We start from the raw sequence: 26,549 nt of genomic DNA on the forward strand, positions 1-26,549 counted from the left end.
GAGAGGGGTTAATGTTGTTTGATTCAGCTGGCCGACATTTTGGACGCATTGCTAAAGAGAGGCCATGAAAATCAGAGCAGAGAAAGAAATGAGACTGGGAAAAATTAAAGCAGATACTTTAATCAAGGACATTTATCAAGACACCTCTCTGTGGTAGCATTAGTTAGATGTTCCTCTGAATCGAGAGATGGAGCGGAAGGCTGCGTCTCTTTCCTGAGCTTGCACCTTCCCACATTCACAAAAACACTTCTCCTAGCTAAAAATGTCCTGACTTAAATTTTAGTACAAATGCATTCAGAAATCAGAAAAAAAAAAAAAGATCAGCATAAAACAGTGAGATTTTCATCAAAGCAAGTCCCAGGGGCAGTGCCCACCCTAAGCTCAGAGTAAGGAGCGAAGCAATGCTCATGTGTAGCATTCGCTATTATTTATTATTCATTCTTTGCTGCCTGCATTTCCCCGACTTGCTGAGAGCATCACCAAAGTCAGTTCTTCAGCCCATGCCTGGGCTGGGAGGGGAGGCTACCTGCAGACCCTGTCCCACAGCATATGTCCTTTCCAGTGGCTATTTTGTCAAATCCTTCTCTCCCAGGCAAAATAATGCCAAATTTGTGAAGACAGAGGAACACAAAACTAGGGCCATATGTGAATAGTGATCGCTCAGCACCAGACAGATCTTCCTGGCCATGCATAAAACAGGTACCATCTGCTCTGTGTCCACCCGCATCATCCTCTACACTTTAAAGACCTAATGTGATGTCTTACTGATGCTTCCTCCCTGCTACCGCCTTTACTAATTCCCCAGACTGATCTGTCCCATGCACTGAACTAGGCAGAAACCCTTTAGGAAAAAAAAAAAAGGGTAATCATATGACTGTACCAAAAAATAGAGATACAGAAGGAAACTTTTTGAAACATGAAAAAGCTTCTTTCAACATAGGTTGTGGTATTTAGTATTTGTGATACCTACTTAAATGAAAAAAAATATCCCCTGCATTAATGGAACATAAATGTTGCAAGCCCCAAATCCAGAAATAATAGATAGAAAACATCTCTAATCCTACTGTTTTGAAAAATGCATATTTTTTTTTTGTATATCTTGCTTAATGACATATCCCTTTTTGGATTGTCTGCTAAGGCAACTTTTACTGGGAACTGCCTGCTTCAAAATATTGCTGAAGTAGTCAAATTCAGCACTTAAAACTGACAAAAAGAAAGAAAACTTGTATTTTTGGCTGCCAGATTCACTAACGGAAAGTATTTCACAGAAATGTCTCATCAATCTATTGTCACAATGCATTTTTAAGTGTTTGGGTAAGGCTAAGGATGTACTGATCTTTTTGGAACGGAATATTCTTATACTGCATTTCAGTATTCATTAATTTCTATTTTTTCATGAGAATACTGATACGCACAGAAAATACTATCTTTTATTGAATATTATTGTTGACATGAAATTAGTCAGTTTTGGAATTTTACTTTGTTAAATCTTTATTTTGTGTTTCTGTTCCTTCATTTTTTTAAAGTTTCATGTGAGAACAGGAAATTTTTTCTATGTGGATTGTCTTGAAAAGGAAAGTTTCCATTCTCTTCCATTTCTATTTAGTCCCTCTCAGCCAGGAATTCAAAACTGTTTCCATTTACTGGTAGTTTTATTCTGAGCTTGGCAGGTCCCAGCTCCAGGCCAAGAGCACCAAAGGAGGGACCTTCCTTCCAGCCAGGCCAGGGCTGGGGTGCTTTACCAGAAGGGTGCATGTGAGAAGTCTACTTTGCTGTTGCTCTTTTTAGTTAAAAAAAAAAATATATATATATTTTTTGTGGTCTGTAAAGACTTCCATCAGTACTAAATTCAAAGGATGTTTATTAGTTCATTGTGTAATTTGTGTTAAATGTCCAAAGAAGCTTAATTCCTCCCTTTCCTCCCCTGAGCAAACCAACAAACAAACTGGTAGCTTTCGTCTTTGGTTTTGAAACAATGGTTTCCACTGAAGCTTTAAAAGAAATCTAATCTTGCATATTTTCCTCCTTCCTTAACTGTTACAAAAGCTTATTTTAACACATACGGCACATTTGACGTGTCTTTTAAAACGAAAAGTATCCTTTAACATAGCATGAAGTCAAAGCACCAGCAAACCACATTTTTTTAATATTTTTTTTACCTTTCCACATGGTCAACGTTGCCTGCCACACCGACCCCTCCAATGGTATATATTTTCCCATCGTACACCAGACTGTTATGTCGACACCTGGGGACTGTCATTCGGGACACGAGGTTCCAGTTATCGAGCAAGGACATATAACACCAGACATCGGCGAGCGTGACACCCGACTCCATGCCGCCTGGCACCAACATGCGGTCGAGGGAAAGAAAAGGGGAGAATTACGTGAGCTCCTGGAACGGCAGCAGCTCTGCACACAGCAATCAAAGCCAGTTACAAAGTAAAAACTCTTCAAATGACATTTGACTAATTAAAATAAATCACCCTCAATACTGAGCATCTGTTCCGATGATGCATATCTGTGTCATTTATTCATGTGTCCCGAAGGCTGTTTTTTTTTTTTATTAGATGACATGAAGAAATCAAGATATCGGACTATGAGGGACATGTACGTAAGGGGATAGACCCTTTCCAATGTTCATAAATAACTTCCAGTCTATTAAATTACTGCAACACTTGCAAGAAGGTGTCATGAGGCATAGCCTAGCTTGGCTTGCGAGACACAGTCCAGTCTGAAATCTAAATGCTTAATACAGTGATGGATGGAAGCAGCACATACATGGGCAAAACAAAGCCAGTGCTTGCATTGTAGGCTTGATGCCTAATTTTCAGGGACAAATTCCTTATTTATTTTCATTTAATGATGAAAGGAAGAACCAGATGTACTGCTCCTGTAAAACAGTTTCAGATGCTCAAGTGAAATCACAGAATCATAGAATGGTTTGGGTTGGAAGGGGCCTTAAAGATCGTCTGTTTCAACTCCCTGCCATGGGCAGGGACTTCACCACCAAATCAGGTTGCCCAGGGCCTTGTCCAAACCTGGCCTTGAATACCTCCAGGGATGGGGCAGCCACAGCTTCTCTGGGCAACCTATTTCAGTGCCTCACCATCCTCAGAGTGAAGAATTTCTTCCTTATATCTAATCTAAACCCTCCCTCTTTTAGTTTAAAGCCATTACTCCTTGTCCTATCCCTACACCCCCTGACAAAGAGTCCCTCCCCAGCTTTCCTGTAGGCCCCATTTAGGCACTGGCAGGCCGCTGTAAGGTCTCCCTGGAGCCTCCTCTTCTCCAGGCTGAACAACCCCAACTCCCTCAGCCTGGCTTCACAGGAGAGGTGCTCCAGCCTCTGATCATCCTTGTGGCCATCCTCTGGACTTGCTCCAACATGTCCACGTCCTTTTTATGTTGTGGACTCCAGAGCTGAGCTCCCGGTGGGGTCTCATGAGAGCGGAGCAGAGGGAGAGAATCACCTCCCTTGATCTGTTGGCCACACTTCTTTGGATGCAGCCCAGGGTATGGTTGGCTTTCTGAATATTTATATTGGTTTTCTGAAATATATATTTTGGTCAGTTTTAAACTTCTGACTGAAGCTTCCAGTGTAGCTACTTAGTGGGTGCCTCGTTATCCCCACTTTGAAGCACAAAGAGGTTAAATGATTTATCTGAGACCACACTAGGAGTCTGTGATGGAGCCAGGAAAAGAAATGAGACTCTCAGTTCTGTAGTTTAATGACAAACCCAGGCTTTTGCCTTCCTTTTTCGCTCTCCAAAACTATGCTATGCAGCGTGGAGTCCAGTACTTTGAGCTTGTGGGGAGTTCATTCCCACTTTTGTTGGTTCCCCTTCCCTTTTTCCTGTTTCTTGTATGTTTTAGCAAAACAAAATACCACTGACACTCTGCTAAGTTTCCAGCCATGCAGGGCTTCCAGCTTTCCTATTTTATCCATCGAATACCATCAGCTCATTCATCCAGATTCAAGGGAAAGAGCTGAAAGAAGTTTTGAGTTTACGATTCAGTGGCTTTTGCCAGCAGGTAAGGCACAGTCTAAAATATCTCTACATATTGTAAAGTGCCTCAGCTAAGAATAACTACAAGTCAACCTCTCACTAAAAGCTCCATAGAAGGCTTTCGCTCCAGCTCCAAAAAGAGCATGGGTAAAAAACGTCAAAAAATTATTTCCAATCAATTCTTGGGGCCTCTATGCAGTATTAATGGAATTTAACACCACAGGCAGCAATTTTCTGTGGAAAATGCAGCGAGGGGACTCCATACAGGAAAAGACAACAGCTGTAACCCTTTATTGGTACTGCCTGGTGCATCTGTGCTCCCAGCTCCATCCTCAGCTCACACACATCCGCACCTCCCTGCCCAGGCTCCTCTCTTCATCAAAAAACCTCCACTCTGCTGCCATCAGCTCAAGCCATTGTCTGGTGGGAACTCCTTTTCGCCCTCCAGCCAAGCAGAGGTACCACAAGACTGCGAATAACCAGAGTCTGTGATGCTACAGGCGCAGAGCAGACAGCTACTTTGGGAGTTAAAGCCTTTTAGGGAGCGTGGTCTCAGTTTCATTGAAACTAAGAAGATTATAGGGCTAGTGACTACTGTCAAAAGAGAGGTTTCAAAAACAAGTACACAAAGTGAATGCTCCTGTAAGCAAATACTGTAAGTGTAGGTCACATATTCAGTAGTTCAGCCTGTCTGTCTCAAATTCCATAACCCACCATTTAGACTCAACTACAACCAATATTTTAAATTGTGTTACTATGGCACTGAAACCTCTTTGCATGCTTGATGGTTGTCAGACCTCTTTTCTTCACGTTGCAAACGCAAAATACTGCTGTTGGCTGCTTTGAGGGAATGCTAACGTGGCAGAGAAATGGAGAATAATAAAAGCAGGGAAATCCCTCTTCCCTTTCCCAACCTCCCTCCTACTTGTCTGTTATTTATTTATTTATTTATTTATTTTCCCCAGAAGCAGCACATCCTTCTTTGTTTGCACTGCCTACACTGTAAGGAGGAAACTTTTGTCCCAGCCCCGTGTATTTGCTGCTCACCTGAGAGATAAATGTTGTCTCCAGCGCTGACCACGCTGAAAAACTCTCGATCATAGAAGGGGAGGCTGGCCAAGGGGTACCACTTGTTGTTTTGAGGATTTAAGCACGTGACTGCTGTTAAAGCACGTTGATTCATGCCAATCATCTGACGACCCCCAACTAAGACTATCACCTCAGCTACACCTAGGATTCAACAAGCAAAATAGTATTTTTAAAAAGCGACATCTCTCAAACAGGCAGGAGCCTATCAAAAAGTACTCAGCAATCAGGGTAGTTTTAACTTGTTGTATAGATATTGTATAAACTGTCTTAGGCTGTGCAGTTAAACCTGGAAGGGTGAGGAAAAAGGAAGTACATATGAGGAGAACAGTGGGTGAGGAGCAACATGCAAGCATCCTGAGGATAACTGGGGACGTAGCATGTCATCTGGACAAAATTCAAGGGGGAAAGAAACAAAAAAAATATTCCCTGTAAAGATGTCTGTTGACTTCCCCAGTCTTCGGGTGAGACACGCATGTATCAAATCTTTGTTCCACTAAAGAAAATGGGAATTTTATTGTGGCTTGTGACATCACTGGAGCTTGGCCTTTATCCACCTGAAGGATGTTTGGGCTTTAACCTGAAGGTGTTCTCACACAGCTAGCACCTGTAGATTTAGCTTATAGTGATATTTCTTCATCATGACTTTCTTTCTCCATACACTCTCTTAGACAGTTTTCCAGGGTCTTTTTTTGTTGTTTGCTTTTCATGGAGAAACCAGGTTTTCCACATGCAGATAACGTGTACTTGATCGGGGTCTTAGTGGTCTAGGTGCTAAGAATTATGATGGAGAGAGCTCCTGCCCTACTGCAATTATTAACTGAGATTTACCTGTGCTTGCACAGCTCCCCCAGACCCACAGCACATAAGCTGTACAGCAAGCCAAGTTCTCTGCTGGTGCAAATGGATAACATTTTGCAGCCCAAACCTTTTGGACAAAAGTTTTGCAATGCAAATCTCATCATTTTTCTACTTCCACTTTACTCCTAGCCAGGGCTACACCAAATCTGATCTGAAACTCTCTCTAGACTAGTCCTTGCAGTGGACTCGAGCAATGGGTCACAGTAATTTAACTCTGTGATGTTTTCTGGCTCTAACCCCCAAGAGCCAAGTGCTGGGGATAGTTTGGATTCAGTGCTTAGCAGAAGTGTTAATATCTTTTCTGGTGCAATTTGTTGTCAGGAGGGGTAGGCTCGGAAGCAGGACCATGAGGCCATGAGCTGGAAGAAATTGCCACTTCAGGAGCTGTGCTCGTGGCCAGACCCATTGCTGTCATCTATTATGGTGCCCAGTTTAGAGACAAGTGCACGCCGGCAGGGGGGTCAAAAGCCCAGAAATGAGCCTGCCAGCCAGAGAGATCAGGAGGTGCAGCACTGAGCAATGCTTCTTTACAAGAACGGATTATCATCATTCTTCATTAGCTTTTAAAAAATACATATTTGTGTCATTCAAACAAGGTTACTCTCTTACAAATTATTAAGTGAAAGTGCTGTACAGTTTTAAATAAATATTTCTCGGTAACAAGAGATCATTATTTTTGCGACATACGAGAAAATCTAATCACCTGCGTGAGACATAACTTGATTATAATCAATGACCTCGAGAGAGCGTGCGACATGCTGCAGTGAGTCCACAAAGGGTGTTTAGAGATCCTTTGTGCCTCCATGAATGCCGTTGATATGCAAAATAACATGATTCTATATAATTAGACTCTGACCTAAAAAACTATAATCACCCTCTCTTACCCCGCGAGAATCACTTTTCCCTCATCAACAAGCTTCTGGAAATGGTTCACATTACACCTACAATTTTATATACATAAAATAAGCACTTTTCAAAAATCCCTTCAAACATCACACCATTAGTCGTCTTCAATGAAAGACTTTTTAGGGTAGATTGTTATTGAAAGTCCTCTACACTTCATCCTTCTGAAAGGTGCCTTGATGAGAGTCTCCAGAAGCGGCAAATGATGTAGTCTGATATGCCATCTCGGTGCCACATTAGCATTAGTGGCAGCTTGTGACAGAAAGTTTTTGCCTGGCTTTGTAATTGTGCTTACAGAAGGCAGAAGTATCGGTAGTGCATTAAAACAATTCACCTATTTCATCTGACTCCTGGAAGTAGTTTTGATATGGTATTTGTATCACTGTTCAACAAATATTTAGGATATTTCTAACACTACGTGATACGGGCTCTTCTGGCAAATTGGGCACTGTTTTTTTTTTTTTTTTTTACATGTATTTTTCCCAAAAGGAAAATATGTGCATTCCTCAGATGAGAAACTTTCTGAAGCACTACGGCTCTCCCTAGCTGCTGGGATTTTTTAAAGGGAATATATCCTGTGTGATCCATTTGTTTTGGAAGCAGCAAACAGCCTGAACTGGTATCTGCAAGACTGAGGGTATGAAAATAATGTATTTACACAGGGCTGTGAAAGTGAAGCTGTTTTATGAATATTAATCAGCTGCTACCTGCAAGAGGCCGGATGGCAAAGAAGCAAATGTTATCTTTCACCTGTTCCTGCAGCTAGAGAAGTGAGGCACGGAGGGCAGTGGGGGAATGTCAGTGAGCCTCACCGTCTCTGCCAAAGCTAATAATTCATACAGATTAGGCTTCTTTTAAATCTAGTTTCAGGAGTGTACACCTAAACTCCCATGTCTGACCCCTGGGAGAGGCTTCTCAATGCTTGAGCAAAGCAGAAATGAAAAATGGAGCTTGAGATTTTGCCAGGCTCAAACAGGAGAGGGAGTGAAGGGAAGGAGCCAAGGTCCGTGGCGCATCCCTGGGCAAGCCGTGGCTGTGCCCAGATGCAGGAATTGCTGGCCCAGTGAGCTGGTGTGGCCGAAGGAAGCTTTGCTTTACCTGCAGAGAGCCTGGGCCGGGTCCTCGGCGTCTGCATTTCTTGTCGGGCGTGCGGCAGCATGTGATAACGCTTGGCTTCGTTCACCAGATCCCGGCAGGCCTCCGAAGACTTTATCAACTCCTCGTTGTCAACAACGTTTAGCAGATAGCTGGGATGGATGAAGGGGAGGCGCACCACCGCCAGCAGCTCCGCGGCGTACTGCAAAGAGGGGAGAAAATCATAGCACACTGCGGCCTTTGTTCAGCCGCTCCGCATCTCCGCCTCCTCCATTGCAAACGGTCCCCTGTCACCCAACCTGGAAACACGCACCCCTTGAAGCTACCCTCGCCGCACGAATTTGGCAGCATGTGGTCCTGATGGATTGTCACGGATGCTGCACATGTGTGCCAAGCTGTGCTCGGCGATCAGGTAGGAGGGAGGCGAGGCAGCCCTCGGTGATCCCCCACCAAGGCTGGTTTTGGTCCTAGAGGGATTGAAAATAATTCTTGAAAAGGTGGCAACTCCTGTTATATAGCACAGTATGGAGGGGTTTTGAAATAAAAGCTCGAACTCAGGCTGGATATAACACCTTATGCACTGGAGACATGTGGTAAGAGTTAGAGTTTTCTGAATTAACCTTGAAATGTGAGAGTGGAAAGCAGTGCAAAAAAAGAAAAGAAAAAAAAGTTTGGCATTCTGGATGTGAAAAAATAGCTGGTAAATAGAGTGGATTTTAGCTATCACTACAGCAGAGACTGAATAATACCATCCAATTTGCTAAATTTTTTTTTTAATTAATAGGGTTTATTTGTTGGTGAAACAAATCATGCACTTCCAGATTTTTGGACAAGTCAGACTCCAGAGGGTGCTATACAAATACTGTCGGTAAGTTTCATCTTCTAAATAAATACGTTAAACCTTGGAGGGCAAAGGACATCTGAGCAAATGAAGCTGTCTGTCACTGAACATGGCTTAAAGGAGAACAAAACCCCAAGAGAGAAAACTGCAGTCGAAAAACCAAGAGCCCATCCCCAGATTATTCTTTTTATATGTAATTGCTTATATCACAACACAAGGCAGAGTACAGTGAGAAGCAGCGTAACGGGAAAACGTGGTTCTTGAGAAGAAATACACACACACAGGATGCAAGCTAAGTGTGCACAGCAAGAAAAGATAATCTGTGTTAATAGATAGTCACATAACAGCGGCATCCAAAGACCCTGCCTGGGTCTGAGGCCAGGATGCAAATCGATATTCCTGAGGTCTGTGAAACCCGTCCTGAACAACGCTGGGCACCAGCAGCATCTGCTGGCCTGCAGATGCCTCTGGTCTTCCAGAAGCTACTTGGCTCTTGCAATTTTTTAAGCAACGGGCCTGGCTCTGTCACACGTGAGAGCCAAAGTCACAGCAGGAGCGGGGACAGGGATGGGAAGGGTCACTGTGAGGTGGGAGAGCTGCTGCCAGGCTCCTTCCTGGTGCTGGCCAGGCAGGTGAGGATACAGTGATGTCTGGGACCGCTTCCAGGGCTTCCCTTTTCCCAACCCAAATTAAAAAAGCAGGCTTAATTTGGGAAGAAAACAGAGGATTTTTCCTTTCCAGGGGAAATTCTCACTGCTTTTCTGCCCGAGAGCCACGTCAGCCTGGTGCGAGTTCAGTTAACGCCAGCACGTAACCACCTGTGGTGAGCTGAACCCTACCGTGGTGGCAGGGACACGGCAGCAGGGAGACCATCGGGGTCACAGGGCAGTTTTAGGTAGGGCACAGAGGATTTAGGCCTAGTCACCCTGCTGCTGCTTGGTGCTAGAGAAGTGATGCAAAAGGCAGGGAAAAACATCAGTGCTTTTCTTCTGAAACAAATCCCAGGTGAGTGGAGAGCATCAGCTCCTCGCTGTTACCTCCGGTGTGGCATGTGTGGCCGGGGCTGTGTAAGGCTTGAGGTCACTCCATCAGCCTCCAAGCCAGGAAAGAAGAGACTCCTCTCTTTTCCCATGCTGAAATCCATTTCTAAGGCGCTCAATAGGAGGTGAAACGGCTGCTCTCCTTCCCCAGAGTCACAAATGTCAGGCACTTGGCTGCAGATATTGTAATGTCATTAAGCGGTAACTTGTAGGAGAGGGAGCAATGGACATATGGCAGTGGGTGGCAAAGCCCTGATTGCAGGAAGCGCTTTTTTTAAGAAGGTTGGGGGCGTTTAACCTTACAAGGGAGCCAAGACGAAACGTGGATCGGGACATGGGAATAATGCGGATAGCGGGTGCATGGGGATGAGCCAGACAACCCCCCGCAGGGAGGTTAATCCCCATCACAGGCTGCTTAGGAAGCAGAAAGAGCTGCTACAGGGCGGTTTAAATAAAGTTGTAAAACACACACAACACGAAAACACAGAAGAGCAAGCAACTTCCCTTGGCACTGTGGGACGTCTGAGAGCGGCTCCTGAGGGAGCAGCCATATCACGAAGAAAGACAAAACACAAACAGTCGTGCCACTAAATTAGGACATGTGGTCTGATGTGCACCAGGATGGCCCAAAGTTTGGTTAAAGATTTGGAAGAGAGAAGGGCTGGACCATTCCTTGGGGCTCTGCAGCACAAATGCCCCCTTTCCCCAGTTTCCTAGAATAAAAGGGGCATTACCTCTGCATTAGCACAGCGAGCTCTTCCTCACACTCACCCACCTTTCTTTAATTAGATAAGTGAGAAAATGTGATACTGTTTCTCTCCTTTATTCCCCCTCCCTCCTCCTTTGTCTGAGCTTGTGGCTTATTTTGAAGGAGAGTAATAATTAGAACATGTTGCTTCCTTTCATCAGCTTGAAAGTCAATGTCACATATCAAAACCCATGTCGCTTTTCACTCTTATGGTTCCCCCTGCACAAACAGCAAGAAAAAGCTCTGTGTGTGTGCGCACAACCACGTGCAGCCACGATTCGGGCTCATTGCTGATGGCATTAAGGGTACGCGGTGTTTTTTACCATGGGATTTGAAGAGTATGTACCATCACACTGTCTCTAGAAGAGAGAAGAGGCTTTTAGAAACCAATGGTTTCTCGCACCAGCTCTTTTAAGCACTATAGTCAAGGGTGAATTTCATTTAGCCTCACTGATTTAAGAACATTCAAGTGATTTAGGCAATCAGCAGCCTTTTTTCTTTTTGGATTCTCCCTCACGATAGCTTCCCAGCTCTGTTAGCTATGATTGTATTAAATATCCTGCTACTATTATCCTTTTCATTTAAGACTAGAATAAGCACTGTAAAGCATTTCAACCTTCTTACCATCTGTTATTTGCTCTCCATTCTCTCTTGTCTTTCCAGTGTTCCTTACACAGCTACGAAACGTTGACTCTAGCTACTGATGGTGCTATTTTTCATTAAAACAGCAAAATACCTGTGCAGGGCACTTTGCCAAAATCTGGAGACCACAGCCTCCACTCCCTGGAGTCACAGCTCGTGCCTGCAACGCTGAGGACATTTTCTTCTCACTACTGCGCTGCAGGTGCTGGCTGGACGAGCAGAAATAGTTCTCAGATCTTTGCTGGGAGTCACTTTGAACTAGTCTACAACCTGCATTATATACCGAGGTTAAGCACAGAATATTAATGGCCCTTTCTGGCCTAAAACTGGGAGCCATCAGCTCATAGACACGAGAGACCATGCCTCAGGTGCTATGAAAATAGACACTGTTATGCAAAATGTAATGAATAGACTGTCTGAAATGCTAGGGAGGTTTTTTGAGCAGCTTCAAGACTGGCTTTTCAGCTGATGCAAACCTCAGCATAGCTTCTGTTGGACCAAGGGAGCTGCTCAGGTTTTGCGCCAGCAGATCTAGCCTGTAAACTCGTTACTGAGTGGTGATGAAGCCAGTCTCCCCGTGGTCCTGTGCACAGCAGGGGTGATCCTGTGTGGACGAGGGCTCCACTACCACATGAGCAGAGGCTTTTTGGGAAGTCACTGGGGCCTTGGTAGAATGGTGACTTTGGAGAGATGCTCTGCGGCTTCTTCAAAGCACCTATGGCACTGATAACAACTCCAGTGGCTGAACAGAAAGCAGTGTCTTCAGCCAGACTGCAAGCACAAATCTGTTTCATAAGAAATGGGAAAGAAAAATCTTAGAGGAGATCTTGTCTTTCCTTAATTACCTAACCATTTGGGGTGAGATTCAGCTCTAGATTAAACTCCTAAGTAGGTACATACATGCACGCATTTACTTGTCAGCTAGACATGTGTAAACACACATTATAATTAATAGGGATCTAGCCAACACACTTAACACAGTCCCCAGAGCAATCCAAGCTGAGTGAATGCATCATGCACCAGGGGAAGCAGAGAATATCGATGTCCCCTTCTGGCCTAAACCTGTGAGCTATCAGCTCCTGGGAAAGGGATAGCATGCCTCGAACCACGCCTCGGACCATGCCACATTAAGATGTCTGCAAGGAGATGTCAACCCAAAGTGGAGGGTGATTAATTCACCTGTCTGGTGGGAATTTCTGTGTCCGTTTGCCTTGGGCGCTGTGCTCGGAAGGTCGCAGTCACACGACGAGGAAGCTTTGGTGTTATCACTGGGTCAGTGTTGACTGGGACGAATATAGGATCAACACATTTTGCTATAGCTTGGAGTTGACCTTTACAGGTGTTTAGGCTTTCTCTGATAATCTGTTCATTTTCATACGTACAGCTTCTCCCATCTTGACAGGCAAGCCAGAGCTTGACCAAAATGGATTACAAAACAGTCAAATGCTGTTTTTATTCCTGGCTGGTACTTCGAGTGAGGACATTTACTTTGCTAAACTTTTTGTGACATTTCTTCTCCTACTATTTATATAGGTACTATGAACACTTTCTTGCAAGTGGGCTTTATTCTGCTGTCTTGTAATTCTCAGTTACAAAACCCTCTTCAGTATCACATTAAAAATAATCTTTTCATTCTCCAATCTCTAATCCAGTAAAAGCCTCACAGGTATTCTCCGAAAGGGCTCTCCGTGTGCTCCTGCATAGACTTGGGCTACAAGAGTATACAGTTAGTTTTAAAAGGAAATATGTTTACTGCTACAGAGTCAAATTTCCTGCTCCTTAAGTGTGACACTGGAAAGCTCTCAAGATTTTTAACATTTTTGAAGTAATGCCCAGAGAGGTTAAAATAATGTTTCCCTTATGCCTTATAACTCATCTGTCTCTCTTGCTTTCTGTTCTTCCTACAGAGGTCTCTTTGTGCTATCTGCCTAAAGAAACACGCTTCAGTCAGAAATACAAATAAAGAGCTTCAATTAGCCACGATGCAGTTTTGCTCCAATAAAGTGTTGTTTCTGCTCTTTATGCATCATCTCTGAGAGCTTTTAAAACACTGGAAAGAAGGAATATATTCAGCCCATCCGAGAGAGGGTGAGGAGACTTATGTTGTCCCCCATAAAACTGGATTCAGCCTCTGACAGCGGGGACCTCCTTGCGCCGAGAAAGCTATCGGGGACAAACCTGAAGCAGCACCGGCTCCCTGCTGGATGAAACCCCTCCAGGTGTGAAGATATTATCTGAAGGTACTGTAATTATAAAACAAACAGCATGCCCACCCCATAGCGGGGTGCCGAGCCTCCGTGCCCCAGCGAGCGCTGGAGCTGCGGCTGCTGAGCCAGAAGATGCTCGAGCGGCTCCAGCCCGACGCTGTGCCAGTTTGCCCTTCTCAGAAATACGCCCTTTTGGGCTGTGTTTTCATGGCCGTGCTGTGCTGATTGGTAATTAGGGTGCTTGCTTTGATGTATCTAACCCCTGGGGACTACACAGGCGTGCTCTGTTTCCAGTAACCCCTTGCACATTCCTACCTCCAAGGTCACGTCCAAATCCAGCCTAAGCTCTCGGCTGTGCTGGGTATGTATTAATCACCCGTATTGACTTCTTGGAATTGCAGCGTTGCCTTCAGATTAAACCAAAAAGGCTGGCAGCGTGGCAGCTGAGAGCCTCATAATATCATGAGATAAACATGTGGCAAAAAACCTGGTTTGCAGGCACTGGGCTCACACAGGGACTCGGCAGGGGGACGCCACATGTATAAATCCGATGCCTAGCAAGAAGAAAAGAGCAGCCCCTCTGTCTTCCTGAAATCAGGTTTCAACGTGACATCTTTATGGCAGCACAGCTGACTAAACGCTGTAATGTCATCAGTGCCGCATAACGGGAACTGCTGTCCTCTTCTCCAAACTGTCTGCAAAGCAGCACACAGCTAGGTATTTCTAGCAGTAATACAATGAGAGTTTTTCCTTTAAATGCACAGGCAGATAAATCATTAGTTCACCGCAGTTGGAATTTACCTGATAATAAGGCTTAAAAACCCTCCATTTTTACCATCTCACTGACTGTCATCTGTCAAACAAACACCCTAAATTCCCCCGAAGGTTTTTACAGTGGTCACTGGCATTTGCTGTTCAAACACCTGTATGCACACAGATGCACCACAAAAGCATGCTGCAAACAATTAAATGGCTGAAGCTTGTAAGATGCTTCACAAAATCAAATAAACTCCTGATACATACAGCCCTACAACACACAAATTCACGTGCAATAATTCCCTGAAATGTTTCTTGGCTACGGCACAAGATGATTTTGTTTCTGGATGTTCTTGTGCAGCACTGGGGAACACAACTGGGGACTGGTGAGGAGCTTCTTGTGTAGGTGTGTCTTTGCAAGGCCACTTCTTCAGCAAGAATTGAAAAGTATTTTGCAAAAATACTGGAAAATAATTTGGAAAAGCCTCAGGAATTAAGAGACGGAGAGGTCTGGGACAGGGGAGCTCCCCAAAACAAGTTAAACTCTTTAGAAATAATTTAATAGGTTTTCATTCAAGGGTAGCCCTTAAAAAAATTAATGGTTTAGTACAGGAGGAATTTAATGAACTGCAAATTACACCCACTCCTTCTTCGTGGGTCTCCTCTGCTTTTTTATGCTGCTTCTTCCTCCAATGTACTGCGAAGCACATGTTCCTACACTGATTCTGCTCCTGCTGCTCCCTTTTCTTCTCCCTCTCTAAGCCTGTACGGGCTCTGAGTGTGTCTGACTGCCACTAGGAAAAGCTTCATTTAAATCTGAGCTCTTTGAGCAGCCTGTCCCTGTGAAATCACAGTGGTTACCGCTCATCCCTTGCGTTTTTCACTTTCAGAGAAATTGGAGCTTCTTGCACTTTCATTATGGCATCTTTTTGAATTTGTCTGCTCTTCCCACAAATGGATTTCAAAGCATTAGGGTAGTCTAGGCTTTTCAAAGGAGCCTAATTGAACCATAATAGAGTGTTAGTGCCTAATTCACTTAGGCTCCCTTGGAAGCCATGCCATTCATACTTATTCCAGCACTGCTTTCCTGAAGCTTAATGCCCTTAAGTATATTGATTGATCAATTAATTTCCTATTATGATGAATTTCAGTGATTTGTACGTGCTGGCATCAGGTATCAGCATTTGAACAGATCATTACCTCCCTTTCGCCATACAGCAGAACCAGGATTGTCCTTTTTCCCTGCATGATTCTTCACAGTCTGGGACCACGTTGGTCTTCTGAATAACTTTGGAGACTTTAAAATTTGCATGGTAAATTATGCCACCATCTTAACACCTTAACTGCAGACCAGGGATCATCCATTCGCTCTCTCTCAGTTACCCACCTGCTTCTCCTCTGCAGTTTCTTGCCTCCTAGCTGTCATTCTTCTTAACTGTCAAAATAGAGCTCATTGGCATTTTTAACATTTTTGACATAAATCCTCTTCTCTTTCTCTCCATCGCCTTTCCTTACCCTCGCTGCCACACAGAGTGCTTTCAGGTGGGCTTTGTGTTTGCTCAGACTGATTCGCCTCGTCTCACATTCATCCCAGCGGTCCTACTGTTGTCACACCCGCCTTGTACCCCTTCCAGGCAACTCCTCTCCTTTGGGCTTCAAACGCTTGCAGACATTTATCCCTCTTTAGCTGTCATTAGGCCAAGTCATGCATATTCACATCTTTTAATCTTTTTTTCTCACATCAGTTCCTTCAGTCATTTAATCATTTGTGTTGCTCTTCTCTAAATTACCTCCAATTTGTCTACGCATCTCTGGTTCTCAGGCACCATGAAGATGCTGTTTAGACAAATCTGCCTCTGAGGACACAAGTTCATAGAAAGCTTTTTCATGCTTTTATGGCGGAGGCATTTCATTTTGCTGCTGGACACTGCGATTTCAAAAAAGGGTTTGCAAGCGGGCACACGATTATATCCATGCAGAGAGCAATGAAAGATGACCGCCACTCAGCCAAGCCTCTGCTTTGTCACTCAGGGCTGCAGTACCTGCCTCTCAGCTTTTTGAGCTGTTTGTCCTCTCCTCACGTCTTGTCCTTCCTCGGGGGGTAAGGGAAGCTTCGTGCAAGTGGGCACCTTGTTTTGCCAGGCTTTCTGTTATTAATAAGCATGTTTTTTATGTTGGAGATAATAGATATAATAATTTTGGACTTGGAGCACGAGGTGGGAAACTTTCCAGCGAGCTTTGGTCTGTCAGTGCTGCGGGCAGGCCGCAAATTGCTCCTCATCCAATACTTTCACATCTTCCCCATCCCACGCTTGACGCTGGGCAAAGCAGCAGCTCTGTGCACCTCCACGGGTTGTTAGTGGTGGTGGAAATACATCTCGTTACCTTCCAGACCCTCCCAGCAGCCCGTGCACGAGGCATCGCTTCCCTCCAGCTTACAGCGTGAGCAAGGGGGGCAGAAAGGTGAAACGACCTGCCCGAGGCCACACAGAGAGCAGGGGGATGCATTTAGGTTCAGGCTGCTTGGTGCCTGGCAGGAGCCTTTGGTGGTGTTGGGATGGCTCAAACCGTGCTGGTTTTTGGACAGCAAAGCCTCCATTACACAATACATTTTTTTTGCATGAGTTTGCTGGAGTCGCAATAAGCTTATCAAGGGGATAACTGGTAGAATAAACCCTACAATCTTGTCCATCAGTCAGGAAGAGGAGTAAATAGAAGAACAGTAAATTCAGCTCTCCCTGACGTGTCAGCTGGCTGCAGGCTTTCCACTCGGTGACAAGCAATCAGGAGGAATTCCTGCAACCAGCGCTCTGCGTCTGCCGGTACAGGAAATTACCCAAGTATTCAAGACCTCACATCACAGGTTGCTGCTTTTGGTGAGACTGATTTGACGCGGCCGCGCTACCAGCAGCACTGAAGGAGCTCCATAAACGTTACCGTAGGAGCTGGCCATGCTGCTCCGACAGGCCGGGTACAGCTATTTACCAAACCTTAGCCTAACACATATGTCATTAACCTGAACTGCCTCTCCGTCTTATGTAGATGGATCAGGAACCTTTGAAGCACTGTTAACCCTCTTTGTAACCAGTCCTGGGTGCTGTTTCTTTGTAATGCCACAGAGCTCTTTTACAAGCACCGTAAGACTTCATATAAGCACAATTTGCAGCATTAGAAGTTGGCCAGAGTGTAGTTTTTCAACTCGCCTTGCAAAACAAACCCCGATTCCTTCCCTGACACTGCACTCCAGCCTGATGGTGAAAGATTAACAAAAGCAAAAAGAATTTGATACCTGAAGAAGAGCTTTTAGAAAGGCACAGAAGCAGGAGGAGATGTAACTCAGTGCACCTCCACGAGACCTTTCACTGCTTGTACCAGAAGCCTGCCTTTGGGAGACTTGCTGAGCTTGGGAGAAGCTGTGAAAGGGGCACTTAAATCACCTACATCAGAGCTATCAAGAAGAAAAACCCCATAACGTGAGGACAGAGCTTGGCCTGTCTTGTAAAGGCAGATGGGGAGATAGGAAGAAGGTGGAAATCCAGGCCCCAAGAGACTTAACAGCCAGCTTGGCGTGTGGGAGGGAGAAATAAAACCAGAGCAGGCACTTAAGGAGTGCAGCAGAACAGGACCGATGTCTTACCCAGATGGGCTTGAGGAGGTTGCAAATCATGGCTAAAAGTCAAAATATAGAATCACAGAATGGTTTGGGTCGGAAGGGACCTTAAAGCCCACCCAGTTCCAACCCCCTGCCCTGGGCAGGGACACCCCCACCAGCCCAGGTTGCCCAAAGCCCCATCCAACCCGGTGGCCCTTGCTGCACACCAACCACAAATTTCCACTCGTCATCTCTATCAGAAATAAGATTATTTAGATCTGTCTTTCTTCCTATCCGCCCTCAGAGCTATTTGTTTCTGGGTTCTGAAAATGCAGAAGTTGTTATTGTAAAGATGGTGTTTTTCATGGTAAGTACGAGTTCCTACTTTTAGAAAATAAGTACCTATTTAACTAAGAGCTTTATAATAGATCAAGCAGTGCACAGAGTTAAAAAAAACACAACAGTGAGAGCTACTGTCTCAAGAAACTAGTTTAGTGGTAAGATTGGACATGAAAATAGTTATCTGCTTGGTATCTTTATTATTAATTTATTCAAGACCCTCATCTCTGGATAAATACGAATTAAAAATTAAAAGCCCTTGTAAAGTAATGCATGAAACCAAAGCACCACAGAGAAATTCGGAGAAGCAAATAAAACTGCCATCATAAACTACAAAGGCACTGCAGAAAAAGGAGAGGAGGGAAGGCAACTTGGAATTGAAACAAAAAAAGCCGAAAACCAACCCAACCGCAAGGTGAAGCAAGAGAGGAGGAGATGGCAGCGGTGGCAGCAGTGAGAGGCGGGAAAGAGAAACCACCACTTAAAAAAATAAATTCATAACATCACCGCAGCAGGGCACAGAAGAAAATATTTAAACCATCAATTTTGAAAGCACAACCCCAGACTGCCTGGTGAGTGACACCTTCTGTTTGCACGAGGCAAACAGACTCCTGCCGCAAGGATCTCGTGCTCCAGCCCCTGGGAATAATCCCCGAGTTTGCATTAGGTTCGGAGCTCAGAGCTGCTCAGAGCTGACTGCTGTCATCAAACTTTAAGCAATCTGGGAAATACTCTGTGTTTTTCAAGGCCAGTGAGAGCCAAAAAGAGGTCCATTTCAGTAAATCAATGATATTGTGTAAATGTTTTAGGCAATAACAACATTGGGTAATATTAAATGTCATCCCTGGCACATGCACGAGGTGGATGGAGACCAGCCATTCCCCGGCACAGGATCCCCTTGCTGAGCTACGTCACCTGCTACAGAGGGCAGGGAAGGTGTGGAGAAAATCTCTTGCCAGGACTGGCCAGCAGTTCTGGCCTCGAAAAAGAGAGATTTGGGGTTCAGGCTGGCACCCACATAGACCAACTTGCAAGTGCTTCAAGGAATCACCAGGGGAGTCCTCTGGTCCCCAGGGCAATCACCACCATCAAACAGTCCCTGCTTTTAGTACTCGTCTGGAGACAGTGCTGGGTAACATAATACACTTAATTTCTTGAGGCAAGGGCAGACTGCATAGCAGAGATGGTTGAGGACACGCTAACTAATAAATATATAATACCCAAGGGGCTATCTAAGCAGCCAATAAAAATACAGAATCCTTTTTTATGTACTGAAGTTACACTCGTTCAGTATGTGTCATCAAAAGAAATACTGATTTTTTGATAGATTTTTATTTCCCACTGTTACTAAAATGCATCCTCTTCCTAAAGCAACATCTTACACAACTCTAATCCCTCCTGATTTATCTATGACCAAGCCTGCAGCCAAAAACTTGAAGCCCTTACTTTGTACCATGCGTGTCACGAATGAGATTTTGACTCTAAATGATCAGATATGAGGATCAGATAGTGAAATTACATACATTTTGTGCATAGCCTGTGTTCCTTTTCTCTTTTGTTATCTGAATTGCCCATCGTATCTCCCACTCATCCTCACATTCACAGAGATGGTTTCTATTTTAAAGAAGCATTTACGGGAATGGAGCAGAGTGAGGCTGCTGAGATTATTTTTTACCTGAGCTCTGATTGCAGCGTCCTTCTTAATCCACTTTATCACTGTTTCATACACCAGCTCCTCTGCTTTGGTGTTCAAGCTGTCGTTGGACATGTAGGAAATGAAGTCGTCTTTTGAGATATTAAGGATCTCTTCTTGGTTTGCCACCTCTGGGAAAATCTGCAGGGCGTATGCTTTGGCCATGTTGTATAGTTCAGTGCACTGCATGGCTTCAGCCATGGCTAATATTCCTAAACAGTTGCTAGCAGTCAGCTGTTTCTCTAAAAAGAGCAAATAAAAGGCAAGTGAGAATTATAAATGTAAGATTCACATTTTTTACTGAGATCACGAAAAAAATAAATGCCATGGACACACCTCCAAAACTAATTAATTTCAGGGACTTAATTAGAAGCAGCACCCTGGATACTTTAGGACTGGAGCTTAACACGCAAAATCAAAGTCTGTCTAACAACTGAGCTGGGGCTGGGGAGAGAAATATGCTTTCTGAGTTTGCTTTTCATGTAAACCTTCATAACACACAGGGGAAACCTACTGACATAATACTGTCTTGGGCTTCCCAAGGGACGGGAATCCAGCCAAGAGACTCCTGCTATTTCTACCGCCTACAAGGTTGCTTTAAGAAACAGCAAAGATGTAAACGCCAGTGCAGACACTTAAGAATAAATGCAAACAGCACTGAGGACATTTGCGAGGATGCTGCAGTTGCTTTATGATAATTTTTGCCCTGTTCAGCTACTAAGCTACTTCAAATAAAAAAAAATCCCCCCCCTCCTTTTTTTTTCAAAGGAACTTTGTTGCTGCTGAATGTGATGACATCCCTTATGCAAAACACAGATTATACTAACGCCTTCTGTTAAATGTTGTGTAGTGGGTTTCAAAGAAAATCAGGCACAGAGGAGACAGCATTATCTCCTACCCAGCAAACAGAAGTAACAGCACAGTGTGTAGCTTTGCGTTAAAGTGTGCTATACCATACATTTGACTGTACTTTTTTCCTTTTCAGCTTTTCCGAGGAAAAAAAAAACCACCAGTTTCAGAAATTCATAAGAGGAACTCCGTTTTTTTTCAGCTTTTGTTAACCAAGCTGCTACCAATAGGCAGAATATATTCTTTAAGATATAGGACCAAGAAGAAAAAAAAAAAAAAGAAGGGGAAACAGACTTCAATAGATCACAAAAGCATCAGTACCAGTGGCAGGCTTCTGTGCTGTCAGAAGAAAATTATATCACATTTGGGCAGTGTCACATTCTAGTGCACTATTTCAGAGCACTGGACAGGAATGTTAGATAGCCCCAAACCTCTTCAAGCAAAACTCCTATCAGATTGACTCTGCTGAAAAGCTCAGTGATTTGTCCCTATACTCAGCTTCTGCCTTCATCAGATTTAAAACCTGCACACTCTCTATACATGGCTTTTATTAAAATGGGATTATGACCTAATATTTTTTTTTTCAACCTGGCATGACTTTAGGACATCCCTTTGTGTGTATGTGTATTTTTTCTTTCTTTTTTTTTTTTTAAATCTAATTCTTTTTATTTTCTTCTACATATTCACCCATCTTGAAACTAGGCTATCTCACTTTGCATCAGTTGATTGTACTGACTCCAAGGAGCCCATTTCCTCAAGCAGACTGGAGCAGCGGCACTGTTTTCTGTCAGTAGATTTTGTCACTCAAAGGCTGCCTAGAGACAGGCTGCAAACTGATAGCTGAAGCACAAAGCTCCCAAAATTTCTGCTTTTCCAAAAAAGAAACAAAAAATCTCTTTCAGGGTCTTTGGTTCTGTCTGTTGGCACGGTTTCATGTATACACATGGCTGTGGGTAAAATAATCACCTAGCAGAGCTCAAAACCCCTGTCATTGCTTGGCAAACTCCCAAGTCAAAGACAAATCTGACACTGCCCCACCTTATCCCCGTAAGGGTTATAATAAAGGAAATAATCAAGTTTGACTCATCATGCAGCCATTTTCTATCACACAATGGAAAATACCTACAAGACCTTGCCTTTGAGGGACTGGCTCTGCCTCAAATGGGACAGATTTTCATACCTTCCCCAGCTGAGCCTGTGGCATAGGGCAGAAAAAGCACTGGTCATGGTTGATTTATTCTGTTTTTCTTCTGGTCTGGGCATGTTTTCCTAACTCTAACATTGTCATGTTACTGACATGACAGTTGTAGGCAGTGCCGTGTTGTTTGGGCAGTTCCACGGAGGGAAACACACCCTCCAATTTCAGTCTACGGCCAAGGCTGATCTCTCTTGACTCCAGCTGGTCCAACCAAGTAATCACAATGGTATCCCTTTAGACTCAGAAATAAACAATTCCAAAAGGCAATTCATATGATAATATTTTGGATCTCCACTTCAGGACGAGCAGAATCATGCCCTGTTACTCCTCACTGACCACACAGGGAGTCTAAATGACTGCTTAGGTACGAACTTCCACTATATGGTATAGCCCATCCCAAGCGACTGCTTGCAGTCCAGGGGCACATCCATCCAATGCAAACATGACAAAGACATCTAAGGACCATTCTGGTCCATCTGCCCCTGAGCCATTCTCCTTTGGATCCTGATGTGGTTACAACAATCACTGGTTTTGTCACAGTGACACTTGACTTGGAACAATACATTTTTGTGGAGTTTCACCTTGAATTCATTCAGAACATGACTTCTGACTCAACATCCAAGGACAGTTTGTAACAGACATGGCTATATGGACTTGAAGGATATCAGATGTGATCTAGTAGGTTTTCACTGGTTGGAGACGGTGTTGGGTATCCTATTTGTTTCTATCTATGTCGCAATATTGCAGATCAGCAGCCATTACTTTCCACTTGTGTTACATGTGATTTTGGAATCCTGTACAGAGTCAGCATGAGAAAATCAGACAGGCAGAATGCTAAGGCTGCACTTCTTGGGGATGAAGGGAAGAGCTGAGATACAGTCAGAAGTAGATGGTATGTCAGACTGCAGTAACAATAGAATGGAAGTGCAGTGGTTGACACAAGACCTCTCCTTGCTTAGAGATGGTTTCCAGATGATGACTCTGATGTCTTTAAAGTTAGCATAAAACCTGTATTTCCCCATCATACTCTCTGTACATTCTGATGTGGATCTTATTCCTCAGTTATTCCTACTACTGTCAAAAGCATGTGAACTCAAGTGATAGCTGGAAGACTTCTGGATGCATTCACTGTCCTAAAGATTTCAATTCCCCAGTGAGAAGGTTCCTCATTTCTCCTATCTGATATCTCCAGAAATGGTTGAGTCTTCAGTTTCTCCAGCATTGGGCAATGTGGTTCTCCAGCTGGCTCAAAATTCCCTACCATGAATGAACGAAAATCACCTATAATGCCTTCTTGAATTCATACGAGCCATAAAGACCGATTCTTCCATTGGGTGCTGATGCCCTTTCATGTAGGTCTCATTGGGTTTTGACACCCTTTCATGTAGGTCTCACCACTGGTCTTTTGTTAAGTTTTTCTTATTGCTCCCACTCATACTCTTTGTAAACTTCGTGCCCTTCTCCCAGGAGACTATAAAAAGAAGTCAGAGCTCCTGTTCTTTCCTGTTCTCCATGAATCTAACAGGTTCCACCAATTTTTTCAGGCTGATGGAAGCATACATTTAGTTTTTCAGCAGCAGGCTGAAGCCCAAGCTCTCAGTGTGTTCACTCCTCTGAGGGGGGTCCCTGAATCCCAGACCCAAACTGTGGTACTGAGGATTCTCCTGAAATCTGATTTGAGCCACGACTGTGATGGTAACATCATTTCTTTGTAAAACAAATATGAAAACTGAAAAAAAAAAAAAAAAAAACCCCTCAAGTCTTAAGCCATATGGCTGGAGGAAATACCTATGATGTCCCGACCGGTTTGCAAACATTTGCCCAGCTATCATATGGTGCCTGCATGAACTTGTCATCATAAGCTAACACAAAACTGTTGTCATTTCTCATGGCCTAGACAAAAGCAGAGGAGACAGCATGTGAGGGAGAGAGAGAGAATGTGGCTATAATTAGCCCAGTGAAGTCGGTTGAGAGATCTCCCGTTGAAATGGAACAATTTTCCTGACACATTTGCAGCAGGTTCCAGCAGAAAGTGCAAATAGATGCTGGGTGCCTCTGGCCAGGGCAATGCTGCTGGAGGGGCCCAGGACCGAGCTGCAGAGCATCACCCAGCTATAGGACCCTGGTGCAGCTTCACAGCTTAAAAAGGATGACCCGAATTCCACCTGAGATGGTGCTATGCTGTGCACAACAGACCAATTAATTCATTTTTTTCACGTCTTTGGGCCTCTTTGGACTTCTCTCCACTACTCTCACAATCTGGACATGGCCTTACACAGGGGAGGATCACTGTTTATAATGGTGAATCCTCCACAAGCCTTGGAAAATACATATTGCATCGTACTTTTGTTTTGTTGGGAGTAGAAGTGGCTGGGATGAAAATTAAAAAACAGCCACAGTGAAAAAAAAATGCCTTTCCCTAAATTTTTACATGGCAAGTGCTCTACTATCTCTGCAGAGCAATTCAGTCACAGCTATAAATAAAAATAAGCAATTACACTCCATGAATTTTCCAAATGAGAATACAAAATTCCAGCGACTCCCCATATATCACTGAACTTATAACCAACTCTACTATTTCACACCATAACATGGTTCACTGAATTCAAATATTAAATATCGGAAAAGAGAAATCTTGCATTGATTTAGTGAAATAAATGTATTTTGTTTCTGTGGCTGAAGCTTTAGAGATAGTGCAACTTAAACACATCTCCTCTTCCCAGGAAGGCCACGAGATCTAATCACTTATAAAAGGTGGCAAAGGGAAGCTGGGGGAAAGCAATGCTACAGCCAGAGCCATTACTCAAGCTGCACAACCAACACAGTGGGACTGGAAAGTTGGTTTTCATTTCGCAATTACCCATGCATTTGAGAACAGACTTTTAAATGTGACATTAAAAAAAATGGGAAGAAGACGGGAATAGAATAGCACAGATTCTTTACTGAATGCCTGCAGTTGTACCAGCCTAGTCACACCACTAATCTTGCCAGCAGGCCAGCTTAGGAGTGAGAATTAACACAGCAGTCAACTGGACTTGTTTGAGGATTTTTTTTTTTTTTTAAATTTAGTGCCACATTTTCTAAACTCTCGTCTTCCACACTCTGCAATCCTAGATGTTCATTTTAAATGAAAACAGCCCGAGAAGAAAGTATAGTTCATGTAGGTTGAAGATATGTTTGGGGTCCAGAGAGAATGACATCTCCTGTACCAAGCTACGAGTTATGGGATCCTCAGTAGAAATCAGATGCCAAAAAGAAAAAAATTTGGACGTGGAACTTGGACATGGGAAGTAAGTCAGAGAAGATCAAGCTCATACTTCTTGTATTAATAAGTCTGCATTAATTTAGAAATTATCACTGTCTCATTAACTGAAATTATATCCATGTTAGTAAAGGAGTGGCATGCGATACAAGCAGGAATTTGAACCAACATGTTTGAGCTGAGCTCCAGCTCTGGTTTCTGTTCTGCAATGACAGAAATGGGGCTGGTGGGTTCCAGTACAAACCTGTAAAGCTCAATTAACTGACTGGGTAACCCTGCGTGGTTTTGAAATGGTCTATGCTGGAAGATACAAGGAAATGCAAGGAGCAGGATGACATGGTGCTCTGGGCTAGAAGAACGGGCTTCTCACATGGCCATGGGAGGATGGGCAGAGGGACTGCCATGAGGTTGCCCTGTACACCTTCACTGGGGCAAACACTCCCCATGCAACCCAAGTAAGTATATATTATATATATATATATATATTTAAATTACGTTTAAACTTGAGTTTCCCAATTATCTTTTAAGAGTTAAAAGAAAGCCTTACAAACCTTAAAGCAAGACCTTAAAACCTCACTAGATGGAACAATTCTTACCTAGAAACGAAACGCAGACTTTACAGAAAGTATGAAACTGGAACTTGCTGGCAGCTTCCAGAAGGGTTTTTGCATTGGCTGAATCTATGATCAAAGAACCTGTATAAACAAACTCCAGGAGTAATTCCAGGACATCCGCAGTGAGGTTGGACATGGCCAGTTCCAGCTTCTCTCCGCTTCTGCTACTGTCTCGCGGTGACCTGGTAACAGCAGACAATGAAATTACGGACATTACGCCATCCCCATTTTGTTGGCATTTAGATTAGTGAGGGCTAGAAAATTGCTTTGCACCTCATTATATTTCTCCTTTTTTTTTTTGTTTATGGAACTGAAGAATATGAATTTTAAAATAACTGAACTTAAAAACTTTAACTGGATCTGAAAGAGAAGAGTCTTAAAGCAAGTCTTACAAAAATCTGTTTATTGCTACTCTGCATTTCATGCAAAAACAGTTGCAAAAGAAAAGGAAAGGAAAGAAAGAAAAAGAAAAATGAATGAGCCAACATTAATGAAAATGTGGAACAGGATTAGCTTTCAAAGGGAAACAATACATTTTAACATCTCAGTTACCATCTCATCTTCTGTGCATAATGTAAGTGGTAAGGAAAAAACCCTGTCCAATTTCAAGAGAAAAGGTCATCCAGTTTTTCAGGAATCCAGTACTCAAATAATTTTAAATGTCACGTGCATTTAAGGGTACATTTAAAGACCTTTTCATCAAAAATAACAATAATTAATATTAATTTCTACTTAGCTTGAACTTCTCAGTGTGTTATATTGAAATATATACGATAGATATAATAGATATGATATGCATTTAAGACGGTCATATAA

General features: G+C 43.5%; 1 protein-coding gene across 14 annotated transcripts in view; it reads right to left on the reverse strand.

Annotated features, from left to right (window-relative positions):
* Window positions 1–26,549, reverse strand: part of KLHL29 (kelch like family member 29) — a 391,073-nt gene that overhangs the window by 28,438 nt on the left and 336,086 nt on the right. For all 14 annotated transcript variants that reach the window (XM_040553896.1, XM_040553905.1, XM_040553902.1 and 11 more), the window contains 5 exons: window positions 25,716–25,915; window positions 19,793–20,052; window positions 7,956–8,154; window positions 5,055–5,237; window positions 2,160–2,340 (listed from right to left, as the gene is read on the reverse strand). In XM_040553896.1, the coding sequence (XP_040409830.1) occupies window positions 2,160–2,340; window positions 5,055–5,237; window positions 7,956–8,154; window positions 19,793–20,052; window positions 25,716–25,915 (1,023 nt within the window). The remainder of the gene's footprint in view (window positions 1–2,159; window positions 2,341–5,054; window positions 5,238–7,955; window positions 8,155–19,792; window positions 20,053–25,715; window positions 25,916–26,549) is intronic.

The sequence above is a fragment of the Cygnus olor genome, chromosome 3 (assembly GCF_009769625.2).
Source record: "Cygnus olor isolate bCygOlo1 chromosome 3, bCygOlo1.pri.v2, whole genome shotgun sequence".
In the NCBI taxonomy this organism is placed as follows: Eukaryota; Metazoa; Chordata; class Aves; order Anseriformes; family Anatidae; genus Cygnus; species Cygnus olor.